Here is an 18,843-nt window from a genome sequence, read left to right as displayed (position 1 = left end):
TGTAGAGCAGGTGCCCCATATACAAGAGGCTGTGTCCTCACTGCAGCAGCCACAGGTTCAGTTCCAGCCTGCAGCCTCCAACCCCATGACACCCCACTGCCCCGCCCACCAAAGGCCTGAACCACAAAAAAAGATTTAGAAAACCATATTTAAGATTATTATATTTTAAAATTATGTTACATAATTATTATAATTTTTGAGCACTCTTTCCAGGTCATTTTTTTATTTGTTTATATTTTTCTTTCTTCCTTTTTTAAACTGATTTACTTGTTTTTAATTTTATTTTTTTTTATTTTTACTAATTTCTTGCTAATTTTGGGCTCATTTCTTCTTTCGATGTTCATTGCCTTCTTCACATGTTTTAAGAAGGAGGAAATCAAGCCAATTTGCTCAGGTTTCAAAGGGTTAAACGGCTGTTACATTTACATCTAACTTGTTGCTAAAATTAACAATAAAACAGAAGTAGATGTAGTAAGAAGTTGGACTGGTGTCAACTTGTCTGTGGAAAGGCTGAAGGAAGGAAACATCACAGGGGATATGCTTCCACCAAGTGGCTGCCAGCTGCCATTAAACTGTGGAGGCAATAAAATGGAGACATGTAAACTGGAGTTATATCTGAGTGTGTGTGTGTGTGTGTGTGTGTGTGTGTGTGTGTGTGTGTGTGTGTGTGTGTGTGTGTGTGTGTGTGTGATGGCAGGAAGATAGGTTATTTGATCACTGCCATTAATATGTGTTATATCACTTTGTTGGTAATGTTCTGTCAGCTTTAACCATGTGTCATGAAGTCAAACTGTTGGGTTTGGTTTCATTATAGATTATATTTTCACTAAAGTGAGGTGTTTCAGTGGAGCAGAGAAAAGAGTTGTTCATGTTAAATTGAAGGAGACACATTGAGGACAGTGTTTTGACTGGATACTGGTGGGATTAAATGTTGGAGACATGTGCGTCAGCGTTGCTTTTATTTCGATGACCGGAAGTTTGATGTGTCCTATTCTGGCAGACTTTGCGTGTCTTACAGGTACCCTACTCCAACTTAGGCCATTCTCGGTGACGCTTACACCTGAATTCGTGCGTAAGAGGATAGCCCTCTCCCAGGCCCCGTTTTCCGCGTTTTTTAATTATTTATTTCCGTGTAAACTGCAGTCTTGATATAAAAACATTGATGGTCGATAATTTAGCCCTGCGTTGAGGGCCCCGGGGAGAAGCGCACAGGATTATAAAGTCACCTCACACCTCCGTCTCCATCCAGCGACATGGCTCGACCACGGCCGCGGGAATACAAGGCAGGAGATTTGGTTTTCGCTAAGATGAAGGGATACCCGCACTGGCCGGCGAGGGTGAGTCTGTGATGCGGCCGGGCTGGGAGCGCAGGGAGGCGGGGTTGATTTACACAATACAGCCGCTGCTTCGCTGGGGAACAGGAGGATGCTACGGTGCGCTGAGCTCAGACACATTTAGTCTGCGTGTATCAGCCACAGAAAGCCTTTGTCTGAGTATAAATAGAGACATTATAAAAATATGACAAACGTAACATTTATTGGACTCCATTTTCTCATAACGTTTCCTTCCTTCCTTCCATTCACCGCCTGCTTCAGTTGTAACGCATCTCTCATCTTAATATTTCCCTCTAATTAGTTCAACATGTGTTTTTGTAATTTACTGTTTGCATGTCGCTGTCAGCAGCAGAATAAATGAGCCAGTAGTTGACCTCAGGTAACCCGCAGCGCCTCTGTTTAAACACCACTATTAATACAGCCGTCTCATTTGCAATAAATGATGTCATGTATCACACACTATAGCCTCCTAACAGCACACAGATATGGCCTCAGATTCAATGGCGCACATGGGCCATCGTGTTGTGAGTTACTGAGGGTTTCCACAGTGCAGGATCAGGAGGAGGCTGTCAGGATTCATCTGTAGCCTCCTGCAACACATTACTTGGAGCATCGCTCACAACATTACACAAGGTCTGATTCAGTTTACAGTCAGAGTCAGGTTAATGTCAAGTAAGTCTGCACGTGCAGGGGGATTGCTTTGGTGTTTGGTGCATGTGATACAAATAAGGAAGGGGGAATGAAAATAAGAGCAAGCACTGCGAAAGTCAAGAAACATAAAAATACAATAAAAATATGAAAAAAGATATATATATATATATATATATATATATATATATATAGTATGTCCAGTGCACCTGTTTTAAAATGAGGGATCTGCAGTTTTACTCAGGGATGTAATAAAAATATTGCCCAGGGGATGTGCAAAAGTTGGCAGCAATGTCACCACTTTATGTATAACAAGAGAAATATAAGAATAAAAGCAAGCACTGCAAAAGTCAAGAAACATAAATATAGAACAGAAAAACATACAAATATGAGAGTCCTGAGACAGACTCCACGTGATTACTGTATGTACCATATATGACATCTTAATTTAAACTAGGAAGATTTGTCATGTTGTTGTGAACATCCCATGACCTCATATTTGACTTTTTTCCCTGTGTACTGCTTTTCTTTTGTTCTTATACTTATTGAACGCAAAAAAATGTTCATTAATAGTGTATTGTATTGAAAAAATTATATAAGAATATGATATAATAAACAATATTAAAAAATATTTTTTAAAAAAATATGAATAAAAGCAAACACTGCAAAAGTCAAGAAACATAAATCTAAAGCAGGAAAAAAAGAGATATATAATATGTCCAGTATATCCTGTTTTAAAATGAGAGATCTGTACAGTTTTACTTGGGCATGTGCAAAAATATTGACCTGGAGATGTGCAAAAATTGGCAGCAATTTTTGTTTATGTATAAGAAGACAAATATAAAAATAATAGTGAGCACCACAAAAGTCAAGAGACATAAATATAGAGCAGGAAAATGTAGAAAAAACATATGAAAAAAAAAAATAATATTCCCAGTGTATCTGTTTTAAAATGAGAGCTGCAAAGTTTTTAATCAAAAATTTTTTATTTTTGTAAATATATTGACCAGGGGATGTGCAAAAGTTGGCAGGTATATATATATGTAAAAATATGTCACATATGTCTTGTTTTAAAATGAGAGATCTGTACTGTTTGACCTGGAGATGTGCAAAAGTTCACTGCAATTTCACCACCCTTAATTGTTTATGTATAACAACACAAATATAACAATTAAAGCAAGCACCACAAAAGTCAAGAGATATAAATATAGAGCAGAGAAAATACAACAAAAACATGAAAGAAAAATATAATATGTCCAATACATCTGTTTTAAAATGAGAGCTGTACAGTTTTACTCAGAAAATATTAATATTTTACTTTATTGTTTATGTGTAACAAGACAAATATAAGAATAAAAGCAAGGACCGCAAAAGTCAAGAAGCATAAATGTGGCCCAGAGAAAATATGAAAAAAGAGATATAATATATCAAATATATCCTGCTTTAAAACCAGAGAGCTGTACAGTTTGAGTCAGGAATGTGCAAAAATATTGACCTGGAGATGTACAAAATTTGGCAGCAATTTTTGTTTAGGTATAAAAAGGCAAATATAAAAATAATAGCAAGCACCGCAAAAGTCAAGAGACATAAATATAGAGCAGAAAAAAATACAACAAAAATATGAAAAAAAATATATATAATATGTCCAATATATCTGTTTTAAAATGAGAAAGCTGTACAGTTTTATTCAAGTTTTAATTTTCTTTTTCTTTTTTTTTCTTTTTTTTTTTCAAAAATATTGACCAGGGTATCTGCAAAAGTTGGCAGCAATGTCACCACATTTAATTGTTTTTGTATAACAAGACAAATATTAAAATAAAGCCAAGCACCATAAAGGCCCGAAACATAAGTATAGAACAGGAAAACATGCAAATATGAGAAAAAAATATGACAAGTAAGAATATTGTTGAACACTTAACATCTTCTGGAACAGGTGACACACTCTTTACAACATCGAAAAGAATTGGAAAATAACAACGGAGAAAATGTTGAGTGAGACAGACTCCACATGATTATTGTATGTAACCATACATGACACCTTAATTTAAACTAGCAAAATTTGTCGTGTTTTCTTTAAACATCCCATGACCTCATATTTAACTTTTCCCCCTGTGTACTGCTTTTGTATTTTTTTCCTATTTTCTTTTGTTCCTTTACTTATTGAACTTAAAAAATATTCACAAAAAGCATTAAAAATAATAGTAATAATAATATAACAAATAATATAAAAAATATTTGAAAAAATAAAATAGATGCAAGCACTGCAAAAATCAAGACACATAAATATAAAGCGGGGCAAAAATACTATTAAAATGTGAAAAAAGATATGTCCAATATATCTGTTTTAAAATGAGAGTTGTACAGTTTTACTCAGGAATATGCAAAATATTCACAGCAAATTATACCACATTTTATTGTCTATGTATATAACAAGACAAATACAGGAATAAAAGTAAGCATGCAAAACATCAATATAGAACAGGAAAAAATACAATAAAGATAAGAAAAAAGATATATGTCTAATACATCTTGTCTCAAAATGAGAGCTGTACAGTTTTAATCAGGAATGTGCAAAATATTGACATGGGGATGTGCAAAAGTTGGCAGCAATTTCATTACACTTTGTTTATGTATAACAAGACAAATATAAGAATAAAAGCTAAAAGCCAGCACTGCAAAGGTCAAGAAAGATGATACAGAACATTATGCATCTATGAGGGAAAATATGTCAATTATATCTGTTTAAAAATGAGAGATCTTTACAGTTTGACTCAGGAACATAATAAGAATATTGACCTGGAGATGTGCAGAAGTTCACAGCAGTTTCACCACCCTTTCTTGCTTGTGTACAGCAGGTCATATGGAGTGTACAAACGAGGAGTATAATAATAAATATTCAGTAACAGTTTCTCTCTGCCTGTCCTTCAGATTGATGAGCTTCCAGAGGGAGCTGTCAAACCGCCTGCCAACAAGTACCCTATCTTCTTCTTTGGGACCCATGAAACGTAGGCACCTCTTCTTCCTCCAGGATGTGCAGCCAGCTCTCCTCTTACACTTATGTTATTTGATATGAATGTTATGGAGCTGTGATACAGATGCACCATAGCAGGATTGTTTTATGTTTAAGTATTGTTTAGAAATGTTTCTCATCCCTGACAATACTCTTTCTACATCTTTGTTTATGAATATGTTTAAGTGGGAAAGTTCATTCTTGGCCTTGGAAATAATAGTTATGATAATTTAAACTGAAGGTCAAAGAGCATCTTCCTGAGCTTTCAGCTACATCTTAAAGGTCAGGACCATGGGCGGATTCTCGTGCAGGTGGCCCCTGGGCACAGATATGCAAAGTCCCCCACCACCTTTTCTACACTGGCGCAAGACACACACACCTTTAAGTTGTTAAGCCAGAGCACCCAGTAGCTCAGTGGGTAGGGTGGGAGCTCCATGCACAAAGGCAGTGCCATTGCTGCAGCAGCTGTGGGCTCAACTCCAGCCCGTGGCCCCCCTGCTGCATGCCATCCTCCCTCTCTCCTCACACCTCACACTGCCCTGTCAATAAAGGAAAAAAGCCCCCCAAAAAATCATCTTCAAAAAAAGTTGTTTAGCCTTCATAAGTGCGATATCATGGGCAACTGGAGTTGCTTGAGTTACTTGAAGATGTTTCACCTCTCATCCAAGAGCCTTCTTCAGTTCTACACTGAAACTCTTTTGGTCATTTTTTGTCTTTTTAGTGGTTGTTTTGCCCTTTTTGTAGTTATTTTGTGCCTCTTTGCACTTCCTTTGCATCTCTTTGTGGTCATTTTGAATCTCTTCCTGATGAGTACATGTTGATTTGAGTGACATTTTGCAGGTGAGGGCCATCCTCCCCCCGACACTTTGGGCCCCTGGGCCTGTGCCATTCAGTAATCCTTCTATGGTCCAGACTTTATAAAAAGGTAGCGACCAGGTGCCAGACTGTAAGCGGCAAGCATTCAAGAGGGAGCTATGAAAATCGTGGACACAGTGCCAGAAAACAAAAGTTGGCTTTCACTTTCCCTGTCAATACTGTTTACAAACAGCAGCCTCTAAAGATGGACTTTGCTCAGTTGTCATCAGAGTTATGGGACTTTGGTCATGTGATTACAATCATAAACCAGCCCTATCTGATATACTGCCAAATGCATCAGTGATAAATAAAGATTTTTCACATAGGCATTTAATATTCAAGCTTATAGCTGTATAAGCAGGCACTTCTTAAAATAAATGGGGTTTTACTTGTTTTATTATTGCAGTTTAATACTGACTGGGTTTTGGTTTAAAGTTTCTATTTTTCTGCAACATTTCACATCTTTAGATTCAAACATTTGCACGTAAAGGTCAGATTATTTTACTGCTGAGTTTAACTCCTGAAGCATCACGTGTTTTCCCAGACTGTCTCAGTAATAATAATGATAATAAATATCTCTCTTCCCGTCTTTAGCGCATTCTTGGGCCCGAAGGATCTTCTGCCCTACAAGGAGTATAAAGACAAATTTGGCAAGTCCAACAAGAGGAAAGGCTTCAACGAGGGCCTGTGGGAGATCGAGAACAACCCCGGAGTCAAGTTCACAGGCTATCAGGTCAGTCGGCGGTCTATTGTGTCTGTGGTCCAGAGAGAAAACAGTGGGAGAAAACATGAGGGGGAAGCAGAGATGCCAGACAGGCTTGATGCTCGACAAAGCCACATTGTTGCCTCGCCAAAAGTGTGAGACACAAAGGAAAGGGCTGTTCAGAGCAGATAGTGTTTGAGTGAGAAAGACAGATTCATTTGTGTTAACTTGTCACATTTATACATTTGAAGTGTCTGCTTTTAGTTTTGCAACAACCAAAGAAGTTTGGCATGTTTTGTCCACAGGCCATCCAGCAACAGAGCTCATCAGAAACAGAAGAGGGGGGAAATGCTGCTGATGGCAGCAGTGAGGGCGAGGAGGGCGACTCTGTGGAGGAGGAAGATGACAAGGAGAAGCTGAAGGGAGACAAGACCGGATCCAAACGGAAAAAGACGGCCACCTCTAAGGTACTTTACTCCAGCTGGTGGTACGCTAACACAATTCAGGTGTAACAGGAGTAGTGAAGATGGTGTGAATGTCGTAGGTGGGTAGATCTGTTTGTTGGTTGCTGAAGGTCCAGTTTTCTGCATCTGAACTGGAAGAAAACAAAAGTGTGGCATGGTGGTGCAGTGGTTAGCACTGTCACCTCACAGCAAGAGGGTTCCTGGTTTGAACCCAGGGTGGGGGAGCCCTTCAGTGCGGAGTTTGCATGTTCATTGGTGAGTAAATTGTCCGTAGGTGTGAATGTGAGTGTGAATGGTTGTGTGTCTCTATGTGTCAGCCCTGTGATAGTGACCTGTGACCTGTCCAGGGTGACTTTAGGACGTGTAACAACACCCACCAAGAAATGATTATCTATGGGAAAGGTGTTGTTGGTGACTACAAATACTCAGGAACAATAATAGAAGCCAAACTGACATGAACTTCCAACACATATGCTGTTCATGAGGAAGATTTGCAGTGTCTGTATTTCATGAGTAAACTGAGACACTTCAGAGTGGACAGACATATACTGGTCCTCTTGTGTTGCTCCTTTGTGGAGAGCATTTAACTTCCTGTTCTTCTGCCTGGTATTTTGTATTGGCAGTGAGTGATATAAACAAACTGCATAAGATAGTTGACATGTCTGGTAAGATTGCTGGATTGCATGACAGTAAACTGTGAGTCCTGAGTGGTGAGGAAAGAGGAGGCGATTATGAGAGAAGTTTCACACCCCCTATTTCAGGGGCGTTTAAACTAATTGGCCAGATTAGATAATGTGAGAATACCTGGGGGCCTGCTGCTCCTCGCATTATATGGGTTATTAAAAAAAATCACAAAGGAGACGAGTGTTTTATCTTTCAGTGAAAATGTGTTCAGCTTCCCACTGCTCCTAAAAGTGTCACTGTCGATGCTTCTTTGCTGTGGTCATGTCTGCATCCTAACGAGGCTGTCTCCTGTTAGCTAACTGTTACATCCGCCTGTTTACCATCTGATGAAATGATGCAAACACATTAGCTCCACCTGTGTAGTCCATACTTGTCCTGCCATTGTGAGGTGAAGGGAGAAAATGCAAAGTGATCAGGCTTGCGGGCCACATATGGTATATTTCGAAAGTCAAGCCAAGGGCTGTTTAAAATTGGTCCAGGGGCCATGATTGGCCCCCATGCCTGCTCTATTTAGGCCCCGTTTATACGACAATGATTTCAACTGAAAATGGTGAACTTTAGTTGCGTTTTGGCCGATCGTTTACACGACAGTGGCGTTTTGGGTGCCTGAAAACGCAGTGTTTAGAAAACAGGTTCCAGAGTGCAACTTTTTGGAAACGGCAGCATCTCTGTTGTCATGTAAACGTGCAATATGCAGTTCCTCTGAAAACGGAGACTTTTCGCACATGTGCATTACAGTTCCAGTCACTAGGCATGCCGACCGTTACAACAACAATGCCGAGCTCTGTTTGTGCTGCTCACCCTGTTGATTTGAAGTGAAGTGTAGATCTGTTACAGTAGCAACTCCACCTCGTCGTCCATCCAGACAAAGTTATCTGTGCTTCTTTGTTTTGGTTTGTAATCACCGCGTTGTAGGGGAAGGCGCTTCAGCGCAGGTGCATGGCGTCATGCCGTGGTGTTGCTTTGCAAATTTACACTGCCACCCATTGGCCTGGCGTGCATACTACAGCGTTTCCAGTAGATTTTGCGGCTCTGTGTGAACGGGGATCGTTTCAATAACGTCGTCATATAAACGCAGAAGTTTTTCAAAACGCAAAGGACAGACTTTTCCGTTTTTAGAGAAACCGTTGTCGTCTAAACAGGGCCTATGTGTATATAAGCTGTTAGCATCAGACTAACAGCCAGGAAGGTATAGGGTGTCGTCCCTCTGAACCAGCTGGACTCACAGATCATTTGTGTGTACCACTATCACACTGCTGATAAACTGTGAAGCAAAATAACTGAACCTGTGTGTGTGTGTGAGGCTCTATCTATCTATCTATCTATCTATCTATCCATCCATTCACCTGCCTTCCTACCTACGTACCTGTCCATGACAACTGGCCTGAAATTGATGTAATCAGTTTAGAGGTTGGATTTTATGAATGTAGAAGCAATCTTGGGTGTCATGTTTGCACATTTCAGTTCAGTTCAATTCAATTTTATTTGTAATGCCCAATATCACAAATCACAATTTGCCTCAGAGGCTTTTACAGCATAAGACAACCGTCTGTCCTTGGACCCTCACAGCAGATAAAGGGATTAGACCCAATTGTGATGTCATATAATTGAGGAGGCTGGCAAAGCCATAGTAGAGTAGGGAACCCCCCCCCGCTGGTAGAGGTCATGATGATGAGATGAGATGAGATGAGATGGGACAGGAGGTGAATGGGGTAAAGAAGGGCGCGATGATTCTGCCTAAAATGACAGAGAAGAGGAGAACAGAAAGTTTGGCAGCAGCAACATGATTGGCTGATAGGGTTCATGGGAAAGTTTGATTGGTTTACAAGAGGAGCTAACACCCAGAGTCAGCTGATTGGAGGAAGCAGTGGGTGTGAGATGGAGAGAGAATTGTGAATGAATGAAAGAAAGTCTCCGTGATTGAATTTACCCTGAGCTTCATTTGTAGCACTGACAGAACTCCTATTACACACCAACAACCTGTTAAGGTAAAGGCATAGCTGCAGTATTTTTGGATTTTGATTTTTACCTTGAAAGAGGCTGCAATAACTCAGTGCTTTGGAGTTAGTGCTGGAACAAGGGCTAAGGTACACTGGGTTTTGCGGGGCTGTCAAACTTTTAATTTCCTGCATTCTGGTGAATTTTTATGCCCCAATTTTTGGCGTAAATGTCTTTAACTTTGTCAGAATAAAACTCCTCTGTTACTTTAACGTTTTAAAGGGGGGGCACATGCTCTCAATATTGAGTGGAATGTGTCCGCTGCCTCCTCCCCACAAAATCTACGCCCTCTGTATGTGTTAGGGTGCGATCATGTACAAACAGTTTATGACTGCCCCCGACTAAGAGTTTACCTCATCGACCAACAGTTGTCATTTAGGGCCAGTAGTTGACTAGTCGTCCGCTTGTTTACAATATTAATTTGATTATTAAATTATATAGTTTGGGCAGGGCAGCACAATAGTTTGAGTTGAAGGTGTGAGAACCATGAGCTCATGACCATAGGTGAGGGTTGGGACGTAGATGGACCAATAAATGGAAAGCTCTCTTCACAACGACTTCCTGTGTCTGTCCTTTCAAATTAAATTCCCACACGGTCCAGTCATATAGGTTTTGATTTAACTTGAGTTTCATGTTTGTTTGTTTTTTGTTTCTTTGTTTTTTTTCTACGACGAAGCGATCAGTGATATCTTGCTGACTTAGACTAACTTTCTGGTCGACTAACGTTTGGTCGACTATTAGGGGGCAGCCCTAAAACAGGTTGATACTGACACAGGCATCTCTTAAAGGTCTCACTCAGCTCATTCACTTGTTGCCTGACCACCTCTAAAGGCAGAAGCGTTAATGCATGTTCCAGATGACCACACTGAGATTAAAAGCCGCCCTCACCGTTGCTCTGGGTGACATGTTCATTCATTACCATGAACACACTGCCCTTGAAAATGGTCCCCAGCAAATGCACTATTTCCTCCTGTTTGTTGTCTTTCCATGGGATTTGTTGACAGCGAGATAATGATAATTAATATCAGCTTTATCCTCCAACATATATCTGATTCATATTTCCATAGTGGCATATAAAACCTATGAGCAGGTCTTCAGAGTATCAGGATATTGGCAGTAAAGGGGTTGGAGAGTTCCAGTTAGGGTTTTTTTTTTTAAATAGAGCACCCTGGCAAATTTCTTTATTTAATTTCCTCTGCTGAAAATTAGACTTTAGCCTCACAGTGTGGTATTTCTCTACATTTCAATCATCCCCACATTAGTTTCTTTATCAACCTCTGTTCCTGATGATCGTCCTGTATTCATGACGGCGTCCTCTTCTCTTTGACCTTGTCTTCATTTTGGAGGTTTAAAAAAAAAAAAAAAAAAGGCTGGGAGGTTTGAAGGGATGGAGTGCTGCAGAGCACTGCCACAGTGTGATACTGTATTAGTGCATAAGCCATTGCTGCTGTAAATGGAAGCAGGCTGAAAAAGTCACATGCATCCTGCTCCTCACTTAGCAACCACTGTTGCCTAGCAACTGGGCTCCATTACGCACAGCACATGTGGTGCATCCGAAGGAATGTGGCACTGTTGAGGAGCGGTTTGCTGATGTTTGTGTGTGTGTGTGTGTGTGTGTGTGTGTGTGTGTGTGTGTGTGTACAAGAGGTACACGAAGGAACTGGACTCTCCTCAGCTAAGAAAAGATGTGTTCTCTGTGTTTATGGGGCGATGGGAGGAGGGTGCAGTCATTTGGTTGGTTTCAGCCCCACACCCTTAGGCACACACGAACACACACACACACACACACACACACACACTGACCAGTAGTAAAATTATGAATTTTAAAATGGAGATCTCGAAGCATTCAAGCGTCTATAAGCAGTTGATGACTGATTTTTAATGACGGAATATTTTAAAGGGATAGATTGTGCCACTGCTGCTACTGAATGGTGACCACATCAATTTTAGGTCTCCTCACATACATTAAAGACAGTTACAGATGAAATATAATTACTAATAACTGATATAAAGAAATGCATATTTAAATCTGTATTTTGTATTAAGACCAAATCTTTACTCGAGGTCCACTGACCTGCTTTTTCTGGAGCTTTTAATAGGGCTTTCTCACAGATAACAGTTCTACTTGTCAGTGTTGGAAAAGCGCAGGGGCACTTTGTACAGTAGAATCATGTGAGCCTGCTTTACATTCTGAGTGCTTATTGTCTGCTGTGTTTGTTTGTCTTGACGTGCTGTTGCTCACATTTTTGGCTGTGAGGAACCAAAATTCTGACACTCAGCAAGTTTTCCTGCATCCTGATCTGTGTGTGTGCAGCAGAAATCCTCCAAGCTGTCGAGGATCTCATCTGGAGAAGATGACCTGGAGAAGGATGGGAAAGATGACGACCAGAAGAGCGGCTCAGAGGGAGGAGACGCCGACAACGACATCATCCAAAACACCACTGACAGTAAGGTGGGATGCATAAACATAAATATTTAGCGCTCTAATCCTTTATTAGTGCTTGCTCAACACAGGTGCACAGGAACGGGTCACGGTCTAAAGGCTGATGTTGAAAAGATTTAATATCCCATACATTTAGAGAAAATTACTTTGCATTTTGCTGTAAATTTTGAATGGTTACACAGACATGTAAAGAAGCCTCTGTGAGGACAATATGACTGTTAGGACAACGTGTGATTTACTTATTTGAAGCCTATATACTTTATCTTTTAACCTACATGGATCTGCACTGTAGACTAACGTTCAGGCAAATCTTTAAACTTTAATTTATCAATTAATTTATCAAAGTAGTGTATTACAATTGAATCCCCCGTGTTTTCTGTCTCTTCAAATAAAAACTCTTGAAGTGTACCAGTGCTGGCTGTTCTACATGTTTTGTTTTTTTTTTACAGAGCCTCGATGTGATATGTTGTCCCATTTAGAGCGCTAGCCGGTTATCTGAGTTTGGTAATCTTGAAAAGCTGCAATAGCATTGCTCTGGCATTTTAGCGAGCCTGCTGTGCATTTACATTGAGAGCAATGAAATTTGAGGGCGCAAGAAACACAGCATGTGTACAGCCCCTAATGCTATGACTCTGTGCCAAGAAAGATCCCCAGATTCCCTCAAATGTGCTCTGTGTATTAGATTTGTGCAGGCGCAGTCTTTCCATTTGTATAAGATATAACATTTCCTTGAGCCATTGTGCAAAACAGGGTGGAGTGGTAGATTTCCAGGTGAGGACAATAAGTTTCTTAGCAACCACTATTTCTTAGTGCAGAGTAATCTGTAAGTCGTATGGCAGCTCAAAAGTCTCTGCAGAGCAACCGAAGACGTCCAAGTTGTGGACGGGCTAAATGTCTCTGGAATAGGCTTTTGAGAGACACTTGAAACCTACAGTCCAAACGTTGTATGATGTTGGGCAAAACTAGAGGAAATGTGTCCTACAGCAGAGCTGCACTTGTCACATTTCATTTTCAGTAATGCAATCTATGCATCACCTTGTTCTGAATTAACCTGTAACATGAGTTAACAGAACAACAATGAACTCAGGATGTTGCCACTTCCCAGAACTCTGCTGATATCTCTGAATTCAAGTCACTGGCCCAAACTTCCCTAATAAGATCTGAAGAAAATAAAGTAGTTAAACAGTAAACATAAATTTTGAAACTGTTTGGAGGCAGCGATCAAGAGATTTTCAAGGAAAGGATGGGTGGTGGGCGTGGACTCAAAGTGGGCACTCTTCTTTAACGTAGTGTCTGACTTGAAGATATCTGAATTTGGAAGACTGAACTTAGTACTTAGTTGAATAAATAATGCAAATTACAGATCTAGAACAGAATTCTCAGATACCCCTCTCACTGCCGACTGCAAACACCCCCTGTAACTGTCAAGGATGATGATATATTTAAACCACAACATTTTGTCTTATTTTTATGACGTACTTTTAGTCTAGATCACTGTCATTACTTTTATCACTGTGTGCTTTCTATTAGTAACACAGTCACAGTTATTTACCCATTTATTTTTGTATTAATTATCATATTGTATAGTAAATTTCACCTGTATGAAAAGCACTTTGATTTACATCTGACTCATCTTAATACCAATAATACTACTCCCAACAGTGCTGATAATAACTGTGTTTCTTCCTCACTGTGTCCCCAGAACCAGCTGCTCATAGAGGAACATTAAGAGAAGAAAGCAAGAAGGGGAAATCATTCTTTGTAGCTGTGATGTTGGATAAGTGAATCTACAACATGATTTCTCATCAGCACCATCTACTGGCTGCCATTGTCACCTCCACCTCTCTGTTGGACTCTCAGTGTGTGTTTGTATGAAAGATGCACCCATACTGATACTGGTATCGGTCGTCACGTGGACGCCAGGATTTAACTGGGCATTATGTCATGCAGTTTTTTTTTCTGCGCTTAAATATAACCCCAAGGGCCATTTTAGAAATCAAAACCTTTGTCACGTTGAATTCTCGAAAATAGATTAAGATTTTTAACTGCTTTTATCCGGTGACTCTGAACGATTCATATTTTTAACTCAACCTGAAGTGTAGGATATTTAAAGGGGCATTAGGTACTTCACTTTTATCATCTTCTTTTGGCAACAATTGAGAAGTTGTCTTAACATTAACTGTTTTAAACTGAACCTTTTCTGTACTCGGCTCAGACTAAAGCCCAACCAGAATGAAAATGTTGAAATTATAAGGTATGCTCCTTTCATAACTTGATAAGTGACATTTATTTGTTACATAATCGGTGGGTGGTGTAGGTGGCTCCCTTTTATCCCTTTTAATAACTGCAGGAGTCGAACTAAATCCGTTGCTTCACTGAAAACACAGCAGTGAAATGTCCATCTGTTCTGGTTGAACATGTCAGAACACTTATGTCTGATTATCTTAATTACTATCCACTAACTCAGTCAAATAATCTTAACTCAAGGTCTGCTTACCAGCTTTTTCCATAACTATCTACTCCATCTCACAGTCTTCAGTAATTGGAGTTGTTGTCACACAGGAATAGATGGAATATGTTGAAAGAAGTCATTAATTGGATAATTTCATACAATAGGGAGAACAGCACCTGCTGCCAAGTTACAAAGAAAAATCCCAATTAGACAATAATAAGAAAAACGCAAGTGAAGTCAAGTGAAGTCGTAATATATCAGCTGGCTAAATGCTACAATAATAGTGTTTTGGCTTGAGACAGTGACTGTTCGGTGGCTGAAATATATTTGAATGTACATATCGATATTGAGCTGGCAGAAAGACTACTGTACTGTGTCATACAGGCTGTTCTCATGCACTGTTCATATGTGTACCCACGATAAGTAATGCACTAGAGTTCGTAAATAACTCAAATAATCAAGAGCCAGTAATTCGTCCATAACCCACGTAATTGGGAAGGCTGCAATCATGTGACCAATGCGCTGACGGGAGTAAAGAAGGAAGTAGTATGAAGAGCAGAGGTCTGCGTAAGGATGCAGGTTGAGGTGATAGACGGGTCAAACAAACACATGACTTTCACCGAGGAGACCGCTATTTGTGTTGAAAGCAACTGAACTTTGAGTTATTTCAAGGTACGTTGAAACTTTACGTTAAGTATGTAACGTGATGATGCCCAATCATGATTCTTTTCCTTAACCTAACTAACATACCTTTACTTTTCCAAACTCAACATATGTAACTTTACGTTAAATACATAACTATTAAAGCACATAATGTGACAACGCCCATCCATGTTTGTTTTCCTTAACCTAATCTACGTACTTTACTTTTCTAATCTCACCCTACGTAACTTTACATTCCTAAACCTAATTTATGTAACTTTACAGTAAGTACGTAACTTTAAGTTAAGTATGTAACATGACGATGTCCAACTGTGGTTCTTTTCCTAAACCTAACCTAAATAGCATTACGTCAAGTACATGACTATATGTTATGTACGGAACGTGACGATGCTCAACCATGATTCTTTTCCTTAACCTTACAAATAGGGGCACTAATTCATGAGGCGCTAATTCGTTAGATATCATCTGAGCTGTTGTATGAGGATACATTGTGTTATAACGCAGATCCTTTAGGCTTATGTTGTGTTCACACCAAATGCGATCTCGTGAATAAGCGTATGACATGAAATCACGCTACTCGCTACACGCCGCTTCATTTGCGTATTTCACAAGGCATCCATCGTGCCGCCCAGTGGGAATTTGCATCTAATCACATCTTTACATCGACTGTACATGTAATTCACTCGCACAAATTGTTTTATTCGTGCCTGGTGTGAACACAACATTAGGCTCATACTATGGTGGTTAATATATAAATACAGTTTCTAAAAAAGGGAATGTCATATAAATAACTAAAACTGTAATGGAAAATAGCACAAGTACCAGAGCGTTAATGTTTTAAGTTAACATAAAACTAACTACAGTTAAATTTCTAAGCTCCAGAACTGACAAACAGGATGTGTACAAGAACCTTTTTTGCAGGTCACCCACCAGTCACCCGACCCAATGCAGGACTCAGTAGTTTTTATCCACCTCCCTGTCACTTTCTTTAAATATATATCACAGTAAATTACTTACTGCCTCTTTAATTATTGTTAAAAAGTGACTTATATGTGCTCAGAGGGCCGTTTTTACAATAGTTTGTGAAATCCGTCACAATAAAACTACAGTATCGGTGCATCTTTACTCTGTACGTGACATGATGTAACACGGTCATGTCACTACGTGTCACATTTCGGCCATATGAAACAGCGGGTTGGAGTGGCTTGTGTTCTTCCCAGTACTCCCATCGTCACACATAGTGTAGATAGCCATCAATCAGTATTTATACTGGCCCGTGCATACCTATCTGTGTCGTATCACCCATGATCACCTGTCACTGTGTACAAATGCATTTGATAAGACCTCCATATATATATATACTCTCCTACCATCTATGATATATGTTGGGTATTGCAGTGTACTGATCACTCTAGTTGTAGCTTGAAATAGCTTTTTTACCAGGATAATTACGGGAGGGACTTAACGGAATATTCGGTAACTGTCAGACATTATCCATCACCATATATGTTACTCTTTTATGTAACCAGAAAAAGACGAATGGAAATACATAGATAAATGTATGAAGTGTTGTGCACAACTGGGTTACACATTGTAACTCGAAATGAACTATATCTGTATATTTTACTTTTGTTGTAGAATATAGGACCACTATTCTACTCGGACTGCTCTAGGTAACAGCTCATCTTTTTATGGACAAGTGATACATCTGTTCTTCTGTGTATCTGTGAAATAGATCACTGTATATTTCAAAGCTTTTTATAGTGGCATGCTCTACTGTTGTACTCCACATCATTCTTATATGAACGTGTCTGTTGAGTCTTAGTTTAAAATCAGATATCTGTTGGTATGCGACGGACTCGGAGGAAAAATAAAACACAATCCACTTTTTTGTTCTGTTGCCTCATCTGAACGTCTGAATCTGACAGTAAACTAAACTCCTTTAACTTTCTGAGGAACCTGAGAGCTGTAAAATGGTTTTCATCTGAGACATTGTGAACAACATAAGGTGTGATGATGCATTTATCATTGTTCCTGTGAGAGTTATCTTAGACTGACACCAGACTACTCTACTGTCTTTTAACTCTGTGCCAGTTGCCTTTACTTTGCTTCCGCTGTTGTTGTCTTGAGATATAGACCTATTTATTTTTTGATGATAGCTGAGTGAGACACCTTCTGTATGTAAACTCATGCTTTGTTTTTATTTCCTTCAGATCTTTGTTATGCTCGTATTTGGAACATGTTTTGCATTTTCAAGGTTTGTAATTTACTGTAAACTGTTTTTGCTGTTTATGGACGAGACTTTTACAAAATAAACTCATTGGAATGCATCATGAGGATGTGATGCTCATTACACACCACGAAACAAGACTAATGCATGCGTGAAAAATGGATTTACATCATAAAATCCACATCACTGCTGGGACAATAATGTCAGGTTTTTCCTGAGGGTGGTGCCGCCACAGGAAATGTTATGTTGTTACCTTAACTAAATCACCTGTTGGCATCAGATGCACTTTGGCTAATCTGTGATTTGAGCAATTATTAAACACTACCACACTTACATGCTACCATTAGCATGCTAGCTGATGTCTTTCTGTACTTTTCCTGTTAACTTTTAACTACAACAAAAGAACAGTTTTCCCTAAATACAATCATTACTATGGAGAGGACATAATGTTTTATATCGTGCATTGTATATGCCTCATATACTGCCCATCAGTGATACTATACACTATATATTAGCCCTGATACATACACATAGTATCTGTTTAATTGGCTACTTTTACACAGCATTATTGCATATTTGCACCATGAATTCTTCAGTGTAATTTCTTGTATATATGTATAGAAAAGGCTGGGCTGAAGGTAAGCACAGGTCTCCATCAGCCCTGAGCACCACATCCATACAGGTAGGGGCTTGCCACAGCAGACAGGACCTCTGGTGCAGGATGTGCAAAGAGGCCCCTGACATAGTCCAGCACTTTGTAAGATGCAAGCTGGGACAGTGTACACCGAGAGGCACAACCAAGTGGCTGGGATAGTGTGCAGGAACATCTGTGACGAGTGTGGATTAGAGGTCTCCGAGAACGGATGGGACACACCACCGAAAGTGGTTGAGAACAACAGGCGTAAGATCCTGTGGGACTTCAAGTTCCACACTGACATGCAACTGCTAACCAACCAGAGATAGCGATGGCTGACGAGAAGCAAAAGAGGGCATGTGTCACAGATGTGGCAATTCAGAACAGATGTGGAAGGTGAGGTCCAGCGTGGTCCCAGCAGTGATAGGAACATCAGGAAGTGGCTCCTGCAAATTCCAGGAACAACGTCTGAGGTCTCTGTCCAGAAGAGAGCAGTCCTAGAAACAGCTAAGATACTGTGCAGAACCCTTAAACCGCAAGGCCTCTGGTAGAGGACTAGAGATTGACAAAGACATATATATATATATATAAATCCACCCTCACCCCCAATTCAATTTAATTTTTTCAATTTAACATTTTTTTGGCATGGCATTTCTTATGTGCTACCAAAGCACAATTACAATTTAAGACAGTGAAAATTCAAATACAGTTAACAACAATGTATG

The 18,843-nt window shown here is 39.6% G+C and overlaps 1 protein-coding gene across 4 annotated transcripts; it reads left to right on the top strand.

Annotated features, from left to right (window-relative positions):
• Nucleotides 1-1,007: 1,007 nt before the first annotated feature.
• Nucleotides 1,008-17,594, top strand: hdgfl3 (HDGF like 3). Of its 4 annotated transcripts, none has more exons than XM_049562088.1 (6): nucleotides 1,008-1,337; nucleotides 4,911-4,987; nucleotides 6,442-6,580; nucleotides 6,856-7,017; nucleotides 12,014-12,143; nucleotides 13,842-17,594. In XM_049562088.1, exons 1-6 carry the CDS (start codon nucleotides 1,254-1,256, stop codon nucleotides 13,922-13,924), a joined length of 675 nt encoding a protein of 224 aa, XP_049418045.1. In that variant the 5' UTR covers nucleotides 1,008-1,253; the 3' UTR covers nucleotides 13,925-17,594. The 4 variants fall into 4 exon arrangements, with proteins under 4 accessions (XP_049418045.1, XP_049418062.1, XP_049418037.1 ...); XM_049562105.1 differs by having other exon boundaries at nucleotides 12,014-12,148; XM_049562080.1 differs by having other exon boundaries at nucleotides 12,011-12,143.
• Nucleotides 17,595-18,843: the final 1,249 nt, after the last annotated feature.

This window comes from Epinephelus fuscoguttatus, linkage group LG2, assembly GCF_011397635.1.
Source record: "Epinephelus fuscoguttatus linkage group LG2, E.fuscoguttatus.final_Chr_v1".
Taxonomy (NCBI): domain Eukaryota; kingdom Metazoa; phylum Chordata; class Actinopteri; order Perciformes; family Serranidae; genus Epinephelus; species Epinephelus fuscoguttatus.
The sequence above is the reverse complement of the archived record's forward strand: the minus strand, read 5'-3'. Positions and strand labels throughout refer to the sequence as shown.

Coding starts and splice junctions, on each gene's coding strand:
- hdgfl3 (XM_049562080.1), top strand. CDS start 1,254: ATGGCTCGACCACGGCCGCGGGAATACAAGGCAGGAGATTTGGTTTTC. Junction 1,338..4,910: donor ACCCGCACTGGCCGGCGAGG/GTGAGTCTGTGA, acceptor CCTGTCCTTCAG/ATTGATGAGCTTCCAGAGGG. Junction 7,018..12,010: donor AAAAGACGGCCACCTCTAAG/GTACTTTACTCC, acceptor GTGTGTGTGCAG/CAGAAATCCTCCAAGCTGTC.